Source organism: Ambystoma mexicanum, chromosome 4p (genome assembly GCF_040938575.1).
Source record: "Ambystoma mexicanum isolate Mex_15411 chromosome 4p, UKY_AmexF1_1, whole genome shotgun sequence".
NCBI classification, from domain to species: domain Eukaryota; kingdom Metazoa; phylum Chordata; class Amphibia; order Caudata; family Ambystomatidae; genus Ambystoma; species Ambystoma mexicanum.
The window spans coordinates 1232608273-1232623214 of record NC_090927.1 but is presented as its reverse complement, the minus strand read 5'-3'; the positions used below and the strand labels follow the sequence as shown (position 1 = coordinate 1232623214).

At 43.0% G+C, this 14942-nt stretch overlaps 1 protein-coding gene across 2 annotated transcripts in view; it reads left to right on the top strand.

The window, feature by feature from the left end:
* The first annotated feature begins 5893 nt into the window (after nucleotides 1-5893).
* Nucleotides 5894-14942, top strand: part of LOC138453757 (chymotrypsin-like elastase family member 2A) — a 341724-nt gene continuing 332675 nt past the window's right edge. The window contains exon 1 of one of the 2 annotated variants that reach the window (XM_069606886.1): nucleotides 5894-6016. In XM_069606886.1, the coding sequence (XP_069462987.1) occupies nucleotides 5938-6016 (79 nt within the window). In that variant the 5' untranslated portion in view covers nucleotides 5894-5937. Of the gene's footprint in view, nucleotides 6017-6284; nucleotides 6474-14942 lie in introns of those variants that run through there. The other variant, XM_069606887.1, reaches the window with a different exon arrangement.

Below are 14942 nucleotides of genomic sequence, written 5' to 3'. Positions count from 1 at the left end.
TTGCTTTCACATTGCATGACATGCCATGGTGTGTTTGGTGGTGGAGCTGGGGAGGGGTTGGTGACATGGCGCTGTTCTCATGTTGTATTTAGCAAGGGGGTGATGAATTTAGCAGCATAGATGTATGTCTTTTGATGACACAGCATTGGTGGTGTTTGGGTAGGTAGGGATGCACACGATGTAACACTTCCAGGTGACCAATCTCAGGCTGATATGGTTGTGACAGTTGACTGTCCCTTATGACATCATCATTGTCAGCTGGTATGTGCCAGGGCTGTGTGCACTCCACAGGGGTGTGATTTTATGTGAAGTAATTAGCCACCAGCTGCGTACGGGCTGCCTCACCACGTGCCCTTTCCCCTCCCATGCGCAGCGGGCGTGCATGTGGTTGGGGATGTGGGGGCACCACCATGTCCACCGGCAGGCCCCGGCGTGTTGCAACGTTGTGCAGGACACATGCTGCCACTATGATCCTGCACACTACTGGGGGAGCGTATAACAGCTGCCCACCAGAACGGTCAAGGGAGAGAAAGCGTTACTTGAGCACTCCGAATGTGCGCTCCACTATGCCCTGGGTTGCAATATGGGCTGTGTTGTATCTTACCTTGGGTGGCGTGGTGGGGTTCCGAATTGGCGTCATCATGTGGGTGCTCAGAGGGTAGGCACTGTCCCCTGGGGAGGTGGTGATGGGTATCATTAGTGGGGTTGTGACATTACTCCGTATCTAACATGCATGCTTGTGCAGTGGCATTTATACTCAACAAGCAGCCATGTATCACCATGCCGCCCAGCTTCTAGGTCCCGGTTTAGGGTTGACATTCTGTAAATGAAACTGTCGTGGGTGGACCCTGGATAGTTGGCATATACTGAGGTGATGATTCCCTTGGCATCACATACTACCTGCACGTTGATGGAATGCCAGCGCTTGCAGTTTCTATAGATGTGCTCAGATGCCCTGGGGGGACGTAGAGCCACATGGGTGCAATCAATGGATCCTAGCACTTTGGGGAATTGTGCCACCCCGTAGAAATCCTGGACGGCAGCCTGCCTTTCTGCAGGTGTTCTAGGCAAGTATATGTGCCTGCGGACTGATGGGCGTGCAGTCATGATGGCCAACACCTGGTGGAGGCAGCCTGACTGCGTGGCCTGTGACACCCCCCCACTATAGCACTTGTCCGCTGAAATGATCCAGTGGCCAAGAAGTGCAGTACATTGAGGACCTTCTCCAGGTGGCTGAGTGCTTGGGAGCACAGGGTGGGTGATGTGAGGTCATCCTCCCACTCACTCACCAGGTCGAGTATTATGTGAGGTGGAAACCTGTACCTCCCATACACCTGGTCATCAGGCATCCCAAAAAGCCTGGTTCTGGGTGTAAAGATTCTGGGCCTGACTATCCTCCTCCTCCTCCTGCGGTATCCCACGACCACTGCTGCTAGGAACGGTATGTTCATCTTGGCATCTGAGCTTGTTTGTTGTTTGCGCGCACTTTTATGCTGCGCGGGTCCATGTACGCTTGCTTCCTGCTGGCGTACGTGTTTCCGGATTAGCGCATCTTTTTTGGCGCACGCATTAGCCCCGTTCGATTCCATGAATACGTGTTGTAGATGCGCGTGGGGGCGTTCCGCGCATTTGCTTCCTGTACGTCCCCTGTGACGCCCACATTTTCACGCGTTGTTCCCCATTCCGCGTGTTACGCCCCCTGTTACGCCTACTTTTGTTGTGTGCGCTGCGCTATGTGCGCTTAGCACACACTGTTTGGAGACGTGTGCGCCAGCGTGCGCCACGCAGAATTTTAGCGCACATCCAGGGATTTACACGCGCACGGACTTCCATGAAACGCTGTGCGCGGGTTTCGCTGCGATTTTCGCACTTGCGCTGCGATTCGCAAGCTTTCGCACGCTTGCGCCGAAAATTTCGGCGCACATTATTTACATGAATCGGCCTGACAATCTTTAGAATTAGAAATAGAAATGGGAGGTTTTGTATGTTCCTCACCATTAATTCTACTTTTCAAAGAGCATGTTATCAGATATTATTTTGAAAAGGGGGGACAATATGTCAGAATAAAGTGTAAAATACAAGGTTTCAGTAACTAGGACACTCTGCATTATGAATGCAAAATGAGAGAAGGAAATGCATGTGCGCTATTAGCCCTCTAAACCCACTACCAGGTAATGAGCTATGCTAGGATGGGGGTGATAAATGGCTTCAAAAGATCCATTGGGCCTCATTACGACCCTGGCGGAAATCGTGGCGCCAAATGCACCATGGAGCACGGCGGAAAGCTGCCGATAGCGCCATGGGGGTTGGCGGATTTACCGCCCCATTCCGACCTTGGCGGGGCGGTAAATCCCCATTCCCCATTTTACCCTTCCCCATTCCCATTTTTGCCCCATAGGGTATAATGGGAGTGGGGAAGGCGTTAATTACGGCACCGTAAAATACGGTGGCGTAATTAACAACAAGGTCCCGTAGCGCCATGGATTTCTCCGCCCGGAAAAACCAGGCGGAAAACGCTCCATGGCGCTACGGGAACTCGTAGTAGGGCGGACGGGTCCGCCGCGAATACCGCTGGCGTAAACCCTCTCCGCCAGGGTCGTAATGAGGCCCATTGTCTAGAAGTACGGTAGAATGCAGTATGCTAAAATACTAAAACCCATCAACTAGATAAGAGCTTAGCCGTGGGAAGGGTTAATTTGTAATCAACTAAGAAAGACATATTACAAGATGCAGTTTAGGAAGTAAAGTTCATAAATCATGTTTTGCAGAACAGAAGCATTTCCTTGTTCAGAGTGAAGACAGATAAAATATGCAACATATTTGCAACAGTTCGAATCAAACTAAGGGTCATTATACTGAATGGAGTGAGTTGTAGAACAAGGTGGCAACAAAACATGGTGTCTGGAAACAGAGAAATGATTTATAAAATAAGAATACAAACCACCAATATGCATGTGGGACAAACCATTCGGGTTGGCTTGGAGAAAGAAAAAAGAAAAGATTGTATGGGATTTGGAAAAAGGAGGCGAGAACTTGGGACAGAGATCTGAAGGAAGAGTTTCCAGGCTACGTTCGGGACCATGGAGATACAGTCACAGTATGAAGAGGTAATAACGGAGAGGTGCCCACACGTTTGTGAGAGACAGGCGCTTGCTAGCAATTGCCAATCTGTTAGGAAAAGATGGCCGAGTTCGGCGAATGAGAGAGACCTTTTCACATGTATAACCTCACCAGATTGTCCTGAACTGCCAAAGGACACGAGAAAAGTCCTTAAAACTGCAAAAACCTGGTACAAGTAACAGTGCTGAAACGTTGTGATATAGATTCGAGCAACCAGTAGCAATGCAGCCCAATCACAGATGTAAGTAAAATAGCATTGAAAAAGATATATTTTATAGTAACAACATTGCAGACAATTTAAAGCAGCGAGTGCAGACTGCACATTATTTAAATACTGTTGTGATTAATGTAGTGAAGAATAAAACGGAAAAACAGACTTGGGGTTTTGATAATAGCAAATCAAAGTTTATTTTAGAACTGGGGTTCAGGCCTCAGGCCGCTGACTGGTAATGTATACAATTCATGATCTATTGATCAGTTACATTTTGAATATGTGATGCTGTGTATTGTTTTCAACGATATCTGACTGTTGAAGCTAATACATGTGTATTAATCAGTACTCGTTTATAGTTAAATAGAAATAATTGGCATACATTTCAACCTATGGAATCATTAGATCTGCAGTCAAAAGTAAATGAACATTGTGGGGAGTGTAAGACCTAATGTTATATAAAAAGGACATTTGCGGGGGCGGGAGGGTGTGTGTGTGTGTGTGTGTGTGTGTGTGTGTGTGTGTGTGTGTGTGTGTGTGTGTGTGTGTGTGTGTGTGTGTGTGTGTGTGTGTGTGTGTGTGTGTGTGTGTGTGTGTGTGTGTGTGTGTGTGTGTGTGTGTGTGTGTGTGTGTGTGTGTGTGTGTGTGTGTGTGTGTGTGTGTGTGTGTGTGTGTGTGTGTGTGTGTGTGTGTGTGTGTGTGTGTGTGTGTGTGTGTGTGTGTGTGTGTGTGTGTGTGTGTGTGTGTGTGTGTGTGTGTGTGTGTGTGTGTTTTCGTTCAGCATGGTTCCCAACATGCTACAAACCTGAAATTCGGCATATATCTTTCTCTAATTTGTTTTGGGGGAGGGGAGTGGATGTTTGTGTGTCTGTTCGAAAATTCAACATGCTTCAGCACACCCGTGTTTGTTTTTGTTTCCTCAAGTGTGTGCTGTCCCACATTCTTTAACTGTGGTTTGATAATTCTAATGTGGGTAATGACATGGTTAGATTAACCGATAGCATGCTTGAACAATTGTTTTTGGACTTGAACTGCTTTGTCTACTACTGCTTGCACATGATGTGTTTTTTCTATGTACTTATTTAAAATGTATTCATTACATGACTTGTTATTTAACATTTCATTGAACAATACACCAAAAACAATTTAGGACATGCTTACAACTGATCGTTCAAAACGTGTTTACAGCCAGTCCGCCACCATTTCAACATCAAAACATTAAGAACATTAAAAGTAACTGCAAATTACATTGAAATGTAAAACAAAGGGGGGTCTGGGAATCCCTCTACCAGCACGAACACAGCCCAATGACCTGTTCTTGGGTGAGTAACCCCTGGGAGAGACTCTACCAAGTCTTTAGCTCACTGTCCCTTTCACAGAGAAGAAATGTCCCTGCATATCAGTCTTTGCTCTGCCCAGGGGCAGTCCAGCACCGAAATGCTAGGCAATTCTCCTCTGAACAAGAGTACCAACAGCAATCCCATACATGTGTTTCAGCCTTGTTGGGCATCATCAGTGAGGTGAAACTGTTGCCTCTCTAAGAACAGTGAGCAAGGGGTCCACGTCTGGATCGCCCTGTAACTTAGGGTGAGACCGAAAGTTAATTTATGCAAAACAAAGGGTGGTCTGCGAATCTCTCTACCAGCACCAACACAGCCTTGATAGAGTATCTCCCATGGGTTATTCACCCAAGAACAGGTCATTGGGCTGTGTTTGTGCTGGTAGAGAGATTCCCAGCCCCCCCATGTTTTACATTGAAATGTAGTCACTAAGGAGCACAATTTGATAAATTCAGCATTTTCCATTTTGTAAAACAAGATGAGGGTCAGGGGTGGCAGTGGTGGTTCTGGTCTGCATGGTTGTGTTCCATCTTAGAGTCTTCCATGTGAGAGGAGGTAGAGATGTTGGAACTAGTTGTATGGTTTCTACTTTCTTTCTGTCTCTTAGTTCCTGACTTAGTTCTACCCCTACTTTCCAGTGGTTCTGTAGTAGTTGTTTATTTACAGAGGGAGAGTCATTGTAGTGTGCGTGTCTGATCTGCACGCATGGTGTTGCATGAAGAACCGGTCATTGTGGAATGGTCATGTGGAATATTGGTAGATCTGAGCGAAGGTGGCAGCATGTAAAGGATCTCCGTGTGCTACTTCAATGTAATCTCAAGTACAAATAACTTTTACTGTAACTTAATAATAAAAGTACTTCAGGAGTCCATTCATCCATTCATGTATCCATCCACAAAGTCACAGAGACCCACCCATCCATCCATTAATTTACTTTATACACACACTAACCAAGTCATACAAACGCAAACATGGACTCATACTCAACCTTAACCCATCCAGACAATCGCGCACGTACTTCCTCGCGCATCTATTTAATAAAGAAACATTACTTAGATAAAACAGCCATACTTATTGGTTTTCTGTTTAGCTAAGAAATCGATGTGGTCGTGCTTTAATTTATTGCTATGTAATAGGATCCAGAAGTTGATTTTTACTGCAGAAAGAACCACTTTGCTTGTCAAATGCCTTTACCTTTAAGAATGACAATGCACACATTGTGATGTAACAGCCCTGTGTTGGCCACCTTGTTCAACAGCTACATTGATGCTTAGGAAAATGAGATTTCTGAATTATTACTGGATAATTGTATTTATGAAGAATTTTGTGGCTGTGCCTTCTTTTAGTAAGTACCTTTTAGAATGTGCCTTGTTTTCGCTGCTTTTCTATTTCAGTTTGTCAGACAGCTGTGGCAATTATTTAAGAGATAGCATGATCGTTACACGAGTTTGTTCATCAGTAAATCTCTGCCTACAACACCCATCCATCACCCGTTTCTTGGAAGTGCCCTCCTTACATACATACTGAATGCCATCATGCCATGCATAGCGTTCTGGCATTCGGTGTCATTATCCAGACGTCTACAGCTACTCATTATGATGAAAGAGACGATTAGAATCCACATTGTCAAGATCACTTTAAGTGGCTAAGAGGACGACCCCCTTCCTCCCCAACTCAAGCTAGAGGCTGGGATTGAAAGACTTTCACCACTAAAACAGTCAGAGGATGATCCCCTCCCCCACTCTATTGCCTCTACCACTGAACAGCTGTACATTGAATGCCTGGAAAGCGTTGAAATAGAGGTATTCCCCCGAAAAAACGAAAACAAAAACGGCTGAAAATAACGAATTATTGTTTTTTTGGCAACTTAAAAAAAAAGATACCGGGGTTAGGTAAGGGCATAAAGGTAGGGGGTTCTGTTGTGGGGGGTAGGGGGAGGGGCGAGCCCCCATTTATTTTAAAAAAGCGGAAAAAAATTATAATTTGTTTTGAAAATCGGCTCCCAAAAATTCGTTGTTTTCAGCCTCTGTGTTTTATATTCGCTATTTTAACATGAAACCGAAATATAAAAGCGACAACTGGACACATTGACATCTATCACTGATCACTGCAGAGTGCTGCTAGGAGGGAAACCTTTCTTTTTCATTTGCTTTTTAAGCATTCTTTTATGAGAAAGACACTGAAGTGTAGTTTTTCAATGTTTGGGGCATGGACTTGAATAGTTAGTGGGGAACCACTGATGATCTTTTTTGGTGGAGGGAGTTGTCTAGCATGTTACACACAGATCTTTGTGGCAATTTTGCAAGCTTACTAGGATGGTAATTTCAGATGTGTGCTTAGCAGGATGGCTCTGAGCTATCTTACATGGATTGGAAATTGTGTTGACTTATTTTGATTTTATTTCATAATTGTAATAGAAATATTTTCATAGAAATATTTTTTTTTCTACAGATGAATTTGATTATGTTTTTATTTTTTTATTTTATTGTGATCTTGGTTGCTTCAAGTCAACTTATACAAAGTAAAACCCAACATATGAGATATAAAATAATAGATAAAATACGAAGCACAAAAATACACCAACATTAATCTTTAAAATAATAAAGAGAAATAAAGCAAAAGAAAAGGAAATAAAATCAATCAATTCGATCCATCATTCTAATTGCATCTAATACAGCTCAATTACTACACAGATCAATAATAAAGATTAAAACATATTACAACAAGAAATCGCCCACCCAACAAATGGCCCAAGATACCATATTCCCATGTCAGCTATCCCAGAACAGCATAATTAAGCAGTTTAATCGTTGACAATGTTAGGAGAGTTTCTTCCCCACTTGAAAGTCAGTAGAACATTTCCTTAGTATTTAAAAACTCAACCCTGTGAGCAAATTTCGAAAGCAACAGGACTCGCTGAACCTGTAGATTGGGGCAGTCAGGAAGATTGTGTTCTCTGGTTTGAAAAACACCCAGTGGCCTACACTGGGAACACATCCCACTAGTCACACAACCATCCAGGGCCCCACCTTCACACATCTTTTGGATTTGCCCTGCTACCAATAGATTCAGATGAAACCATAGGAATTGTCCACGCCAATAGGCATTTAGAAACTTCTTTAAATTCACCAGAAGGGCCCCCAAAGGTTTGTCCAAAACAGAAAGACTTTTATATAGTTTGCAAGTATGTGCTTTGTCAATTGTTAGTCTACAGTCCAACTCCTCTAGCTGTTTCTTCACTAAATTAAGGTCAGAGATCAAGTTTGAACCCCCAGTTCACCTTCGAACAGCAACGAATCAGCCAACCTTTTAAGCCTTTCAAGGGCTTGGTGTGATCCAGATCACAAGGCTGCCCCAAGGTCTTCGAAAAGAGAATCAGAGGGCAGATCCAATAGTAACCTATATAGTAAAAAATGTTTCCATTTCACAGGTGCTATATAAATAAACAATAGCATACCATACCATACAGAACAAAACAGCGAGGACAACCCTAGTTCTAAACGCAAAGTCAAAACTGGGAGGCAAACGGGAAAACCCAGCACTCTCCACCATATACTCGCCTCCACCTTCTCCCAAACAATTCCTCGAATTACCACAGCCAGTTTCATCTCATATAACAACAAAGCTGGGATAACCTATAAGCTTATAAAAATCCAAAACCGGAATCAGAAAGAAGCGGCAGAACTGGTTACAAACCATTTTAATTTGTGAAGCCAGCAGAGCTGCCTTCTCCATGGCTCTGCCTAACACCAATGCTTTATTCGGATTGGCCTGCATTACAAATCCCAAATAAGTTATGCCGTGCGTGGGACCAAAAGCTGTTTATTTATAGACCAGCTGTAGTCCACCAACTTTTTACCATTTCTGTGAAACCTCATAAATTGCGTTTTCTTGCCATCAATTAATAGCTCATTCTTTTCCACATAAAATTCCATAGCTCTAACAAGCCTCTTTAAGACAATTTGCGTCCTGTCTAACATAATGTCGTCATCAGCGTATGTCAAATATCCAACCGGCAACTTGCCAGTTTTTGGAGGAACAAATCCAGCTGCCTGCAGATGGTCACCAAGGTCCGACAAATACACATTGAACAGGCAGGGGACAAAACGCACCCCTGCCTCAAACCTGTAAATGGCTTAAAACCTTTAGATAAGGCTCTCTACCTGTTCAACCTGACTTGAAGCGTACAATCCTCATGTAAATGCATCACAATTGACAACAATGTGTCTGGGATTTCCCAAGCTCATAGCTTCGCCCAGAACAATGACTGGTTTACCGAGTCGAAGGCCTGGGAGAAATCAATAGCCATCAGGTAAACTGGGCCACAGTAAACCTCCCAGGCCTGCTCTCGGAATCTGGACAGAACACGGCCATTTACATTTGTTGCCCCTGCTCTTCTGAAATCTGTTTGGTATTTTGACAGTCACCTGGTTAAAATCCCCCATGTTTCCAGTTCTCGCAAGGATCCCGGCAAAAATCTTACTATCACAGTCCAATAAAGATGTTGGACGATAATTCATTGGATCATTTCTGTCCCCCTTTTTAAAAATAGATATCCCCACCGAGCATTTCCACGATGGAGGTGTGGCTTTAGTTTCCAGGACTGAAACAAATAAACATTACAAGACAGAGGCCCACAGGACAGGATCAGATTTCAAGAGCATATTGGAAATAAAATGTGTGCCACAAGCACAGGAACTCAAAGATTTCCTTATAGCGTCCTCTATACATTCAACTGATTGATCTATGGACCAGTGGTTTTTAACAGTATGGCAAAATTACTGATGCTTTGGCAGTCTATACAATGCTAAGAAGTGCTTTTCCCATTTCCTTTGAGACATCGTCTTATCCTGTCTACCATACTGCGGGGTTAACAAGACATTATCACCAGCCAAAAGTTATCGAAATCAATATTTAGCATTTTTTCTCTCTCTGTCGGAAGCTGCATACATTTGAAACACCGTACCCAATTCTTATAGGATTGCTTCAACCTACGCATCTTTTCCTGAAAGCCAATCCCCTTACCCACCTTCTTTAACAGGGCCCGAATACTTCTCGAAGTACCTTCTTCCTTTCCTGCACTGTTTTATGAAATGGATGGCAATTCTTAACTTTCAAAATCTTCTGTGACCCAGCACAATATGAAAACCTATCTAAGAGCACCTCGAAACCACTCACTGTCAAAAGTTCTATCTTCTCTCCCAGACATGTATTAATTAATAAATAATTAAATTCTCTTTTGCATTATCTGGATTGGCGATTCTCATCGCAACCCTGTTACCTTTGTAGTTCAAAAACAGCTCTGAGAACTGAACATCCAAATTACTCCTAATAACCAACCCACATTTTGCAGTCAGAGGTCTATGATCACTTAATGGACATTTTGTAATCGTAAATTCGACACACAACCATGCCAAATTGTCAGACACTGCTAAGTAATCAATACACGGCTGGCTATTAGCCCTCTTTCACGTTGGACGAAATGGGATTTCCACTCGCTCTTTCCCATTTACTATAGTTAGGTTCCATGTTTCAAAAAGGGAAACTCAACATTTACCATCAATCCAGGGCCCCCTTTTATGTTTCAGTATGTTCTCACTCGGCCAACATTCAGCAGTTAAATCCCTGCCCATCAGAACATGGCCACCCTCTTTTTCAACATAGAACATTGCAAATAAGTCAGAGAGTATTGCCAGAAATGAAGTCAAATTGAAACATGCAGGATTGCAATATGTTAACTAATATCATGAGGGATTTGAACGCAGTTTCATTACGAATAACCTTCACCGCTAGGATACTATATGTTTCCTTTGAGATAATCTCTGCCTCCTTTAAGAGGGCATTTTTCATTGCAACAATTAGGCTCCCCAATGGGCGACCCCCTGCGCCCCCACTTGTTAACTGTTGGAACACTGTATATCCATCAAAATAGATTGGTTTAGGTAACTAGACTTTCTGCAACATAATAATGTCACATTGTAGACAATCAATACCTTCCTTAGAAGAACCAGTGAAGCTATGCTATTACCTTGCATTCCAACTCAGTACAGTTATCTCATCAGGGTTCACTAGAGATCCATCTCTCGATCCCCAATTTTCCTAAAATCCCCTGATAAAGATTGTGGAAACCAGGATCAATTCACGGCCTTCCCCTTTTTAGCATCCCTTTCCTTCCTTACTATTTCATCAGCTTGTCTCCTATTTGAAGCCCAATTACGGGTTATGGACAATGGGTTTAGGAGCCCTGCATGAAATTCATCCTGCAAAATAGAAACATTTTCATTAGTTTCACCAGCCTGTATACTACAAACTGGCACAAGGTCGTAACACATTTGTCTCACTTAGTATCATGTTTACAACCAATTTTGACTTAAAGTCCAGTGTAACACCATCAATTTGGACAGCATCAAAAAAGAAGACCCTCTCATTGTCTCTGGAGCAAAGTAAGATGCAAATGAAGAATTTGGTGCAATAGATTCACAATGTTAGAACGATTCAGAGGAATACTCTTTTCCACATCAAGCAAGCGCTCGAGAATGTAACTTTTCCCAGTTTCGGGAACATTGCCCTGAATACCTTGACCCCTTGAAACACTGGCGAGACTCCTTAGAAGCAGGCCATCTGGCACATCTGACATGTATACCGTTCCTCTTTCAAAGTTACACCAGCCTTTTACTGCTAATGTCACAGAGGACGACGGTTTTACCAAATCAGCACTCATAACCACGCCCACTTCAGATGCCTTTTGGAGGGGCCACCACCATTACTTCCCCCATTATAGGTTCTGCAACAACTCTCAGATGGAATAGGGTGTCTAACCACCTCCACATCTCTCCCGATCATAGACTGGGCTTCCATAGCCACTCTCAAATGTATGCCCAGGTGATGCGAATCCTCCCTTTGTACCACCAAGGCATGTTCAGACTGGGATCCAACATCAACTCTTGGTGAAACATTTTGTTGGGGTCCAGCCGTGCGTCATTCGCACTCCTCGATGTAGCAACAACACCACCCCTCCCTTTGTTTCTCATAAACAGAGTAGCCCATTGCTCGGACATCATAACCTTCTGTGTAACTTTCGGTGGGTCCGTCTGTACATACATTTCACAGGTTGACCCCCTTGAAGGAGGAGTTCCAATGTGACTCTGACCATTACAACTACCCAACCGCAGAGTGGCATCATCCACGCCTTTATTATGGATGGAATGGGTGGCTCTTGAGGGATACGTTTTAGGGTCAGAAGGCAATTTAATAATTTCATTCTGAGTGCCTTCTTCCCAGCTACTCCTCAAAATAATGACACTATTCCTTCTCAGAGCAACCTGCTCTTCTTGCTCTTCCACATTAAATTGATCCTCTGCCACCTTCTCAGCAGAGGCTACAACTGCCACCTTCTCTGTCAAATGTAAATTCCTCAAAAATGTCCTAGACCCAGAATTACCTCCTTTCTTCTTTTTCTTACCCACTCCTTCATAAGTTGGAAGCCCAAACAAACTCCTCAGAGGAATCCATGTTCTAGCACCCTTAGCACCATGAATATGAGTTTTCAGACTCTTACTTAGGGCTTTAGAATTTTGACCACCCAGTACCTCTCCCCTACCCGCATTTTCCAGGGGTTGTTCTGGCTGTGATGGTGGGTTAACAAAACTTTTTCCAATAGCTTTTTCAAATCAGCCGGGATATCTTCCAAAGTAAGTTTAGACTCCCTTAACTGGAGAGTAAGGGTCACCAACTCCAATTAAATATTATCGTACTAGGTGGAAAACGAGCTTAACACCAAAATATAGTGCAGACATTTCAGGAGCGTTAATCTCCAGTTAATCATCCAGTTCCCTTAAGGTGTAATGAAACTCCCCTAAGGCGAAGAAACTACACCACGAGTGGAATTACCTAAGTCCAAAGAGTCAATACTTTTCCAATGTTCTGTTAGAATGGAAAGTACAGATTCATCCTTCATTGGGACGTTCGGATCATTCACTAATATCCCATCACCATCTTCTGTCGGAGGGATTTTGTCGGAATCCATCAAGTCCATAGCCAACTCTGATCAATTTAAATCTTTTGGCAGCATCCATTCTGGACCTTGCTGTAGGTCTTAAGTCTGTACTGGTAATAGGGATCAGACCAACTATCCCTTCCGCAATCCAGAAAAAAATCTTCTATTTTTTTCTGGATTGCAATTCGATTACGGATGGACAACGCTAATTCCTTTTTACCCTTTCCAGCTCCCATAACTGGAGCTTTCGGTGCCTCCACCAAATAAACACCTTTATCCACATTGGAAGGACAGTGAGCAGAGACCAAGGTAGAAACCTGGTTTGCAGCGGCCAAAATCCCTGCAACTTCCTGGCTGCGCACAGCAGTATCTAGTACTTCTGCTGTTCCTCCAGCCATCATGGGCACCTTGGCGGCATTACTCTGCCCAATCTGGACTGTTACAACTTCTACATCCTCCACCACAGAAGCTCTCCGTTTTAACTCAACCTCATCACCATGTGAGGTCCCAAGCATTCTTGCATATGGCCCAGCTTTCTCACATGGACGGTCCCCATTTGAACTGTCCAAAAACATGTTTATATTGGTTTGAACAGCAAGAATCAAAGTGGCTTCTTGAGCAAATGTGTCCAAAGAGCTGCTTGCCAAAACCGCTGTGTTCCATACCTCGTCTTCACACACTCCTTTTGTGGTAGCCTCCTCATCAGTAACTTCTCGAGCCACAGCATTGCTTCTGAGGTCATACTTATTCATACTAAGCCAAAAGAAGGAACACTCACCCGCCGCCTGGACTTCGATGATGCAGGGAGGGAAATGGTGCCAGGCTACCAACTTGCCACAATATTGAGCTGCCGGAAACCCACTGAGACTCTGACGTCAGATGCTGGACACCGGCACGGACACTTAGCACGGCGCTTCTCACGAGCACTTCATGCTAGGTCATGAATTTACAGTTCCAGCAGACAGGGCTTGTGGTTCAAAGACACAGCAGCAAATCATTTGTAAACGCCACTCACATACGACCTTCCCCTTCCAACTTTGCCCAACCCTGACAGCACTGCACTTCGCGCAAGGTAATTAATTTATAATTCCATTAGGTGGGGCTTGTGGTTTAAAGGCACAGCAGCAAATAATGTGTAAACTCCACTCACATACAACCTTCTCCTTCCAGCTTTGCCCAACACTGACACTTAGTACTGGATTATATGCAACACAATCTATCTCAGAGATGTGTCTCGCTTTCATTTCTGGTATATTTTGTAATATGAAACTTGACCGGGCTGTTTTTCAAGCAAGCGACACTAGTTCTGAAGGTTCTTTTAAAACATACGCTTCCTCAGCCATGCCCCAAATAAATATTGTTTTGTTTAGCTGTACCCCACCCCCTTCTGATTTTCATCTCACTTAAGGAACAGGTTAAGGTGTAAAGCTAACCAACAACCTTTACAATAATGTGCTGGTTTTCAAAGATTGTATTTGTTTACACATGTAAAGAGATTGTCAGGTCATCTCAGACTCCAATCTATTTTCTTGAATGCTATGGGGTCGCATAATAATATTATTATTAATAGTAATAATAATAATAATAATAAATAATAATAATAATAATAATAATAATAATAATAATAATAATAATAATAATAATAAAGAACTTATTTATATAGAGTTTTTATCCAAAATGCTTCACATACAATATATTTACATACAATATTAGTTCTATTGTTATTGTTGTTATAATTAATTTATAAATGTCTTTGTGAGCTTTGGATTTCAACTTCCAGCAAAAAGTTGTGGTTCAAGCTTTCAATGTCTTATGGAACTTTTTACTGCAAGCACCAATATATAAAGTGTATATTCATAGTCCGTGTCTCTCTGAACTTTGATATCAACTTCCAGCACTCAGCACCCCTTCCTACACTCAGTTTCATTAATGACTCTAGAAACATTGGACCTCAAGTCCCAGCATGCAGCAAGTTTTTCTTTTACTTTTACTTCAGTTTACGAGTATATATTTGGGTGAATATTCAAGCGAGAAGCAGAGTGTCCTGTTAAATTTTCTTTTATTTACACCTACTTTGCATGTTGGCATATACTCCTGCAGGCACAATTACAAGTTGCCTGGTGCAGAATTAACGTGCCGATTAACGTATACCGGCACGTTTCCGAACACTGGACAAATACAAGTTTTCCGGTGGTACCTTCAGCTAAGAGCTGGAGGTTATCCTGCCACACTACTGGCAGAAATCGCCAGTATTACAGGCGTTGGTAATACCAAC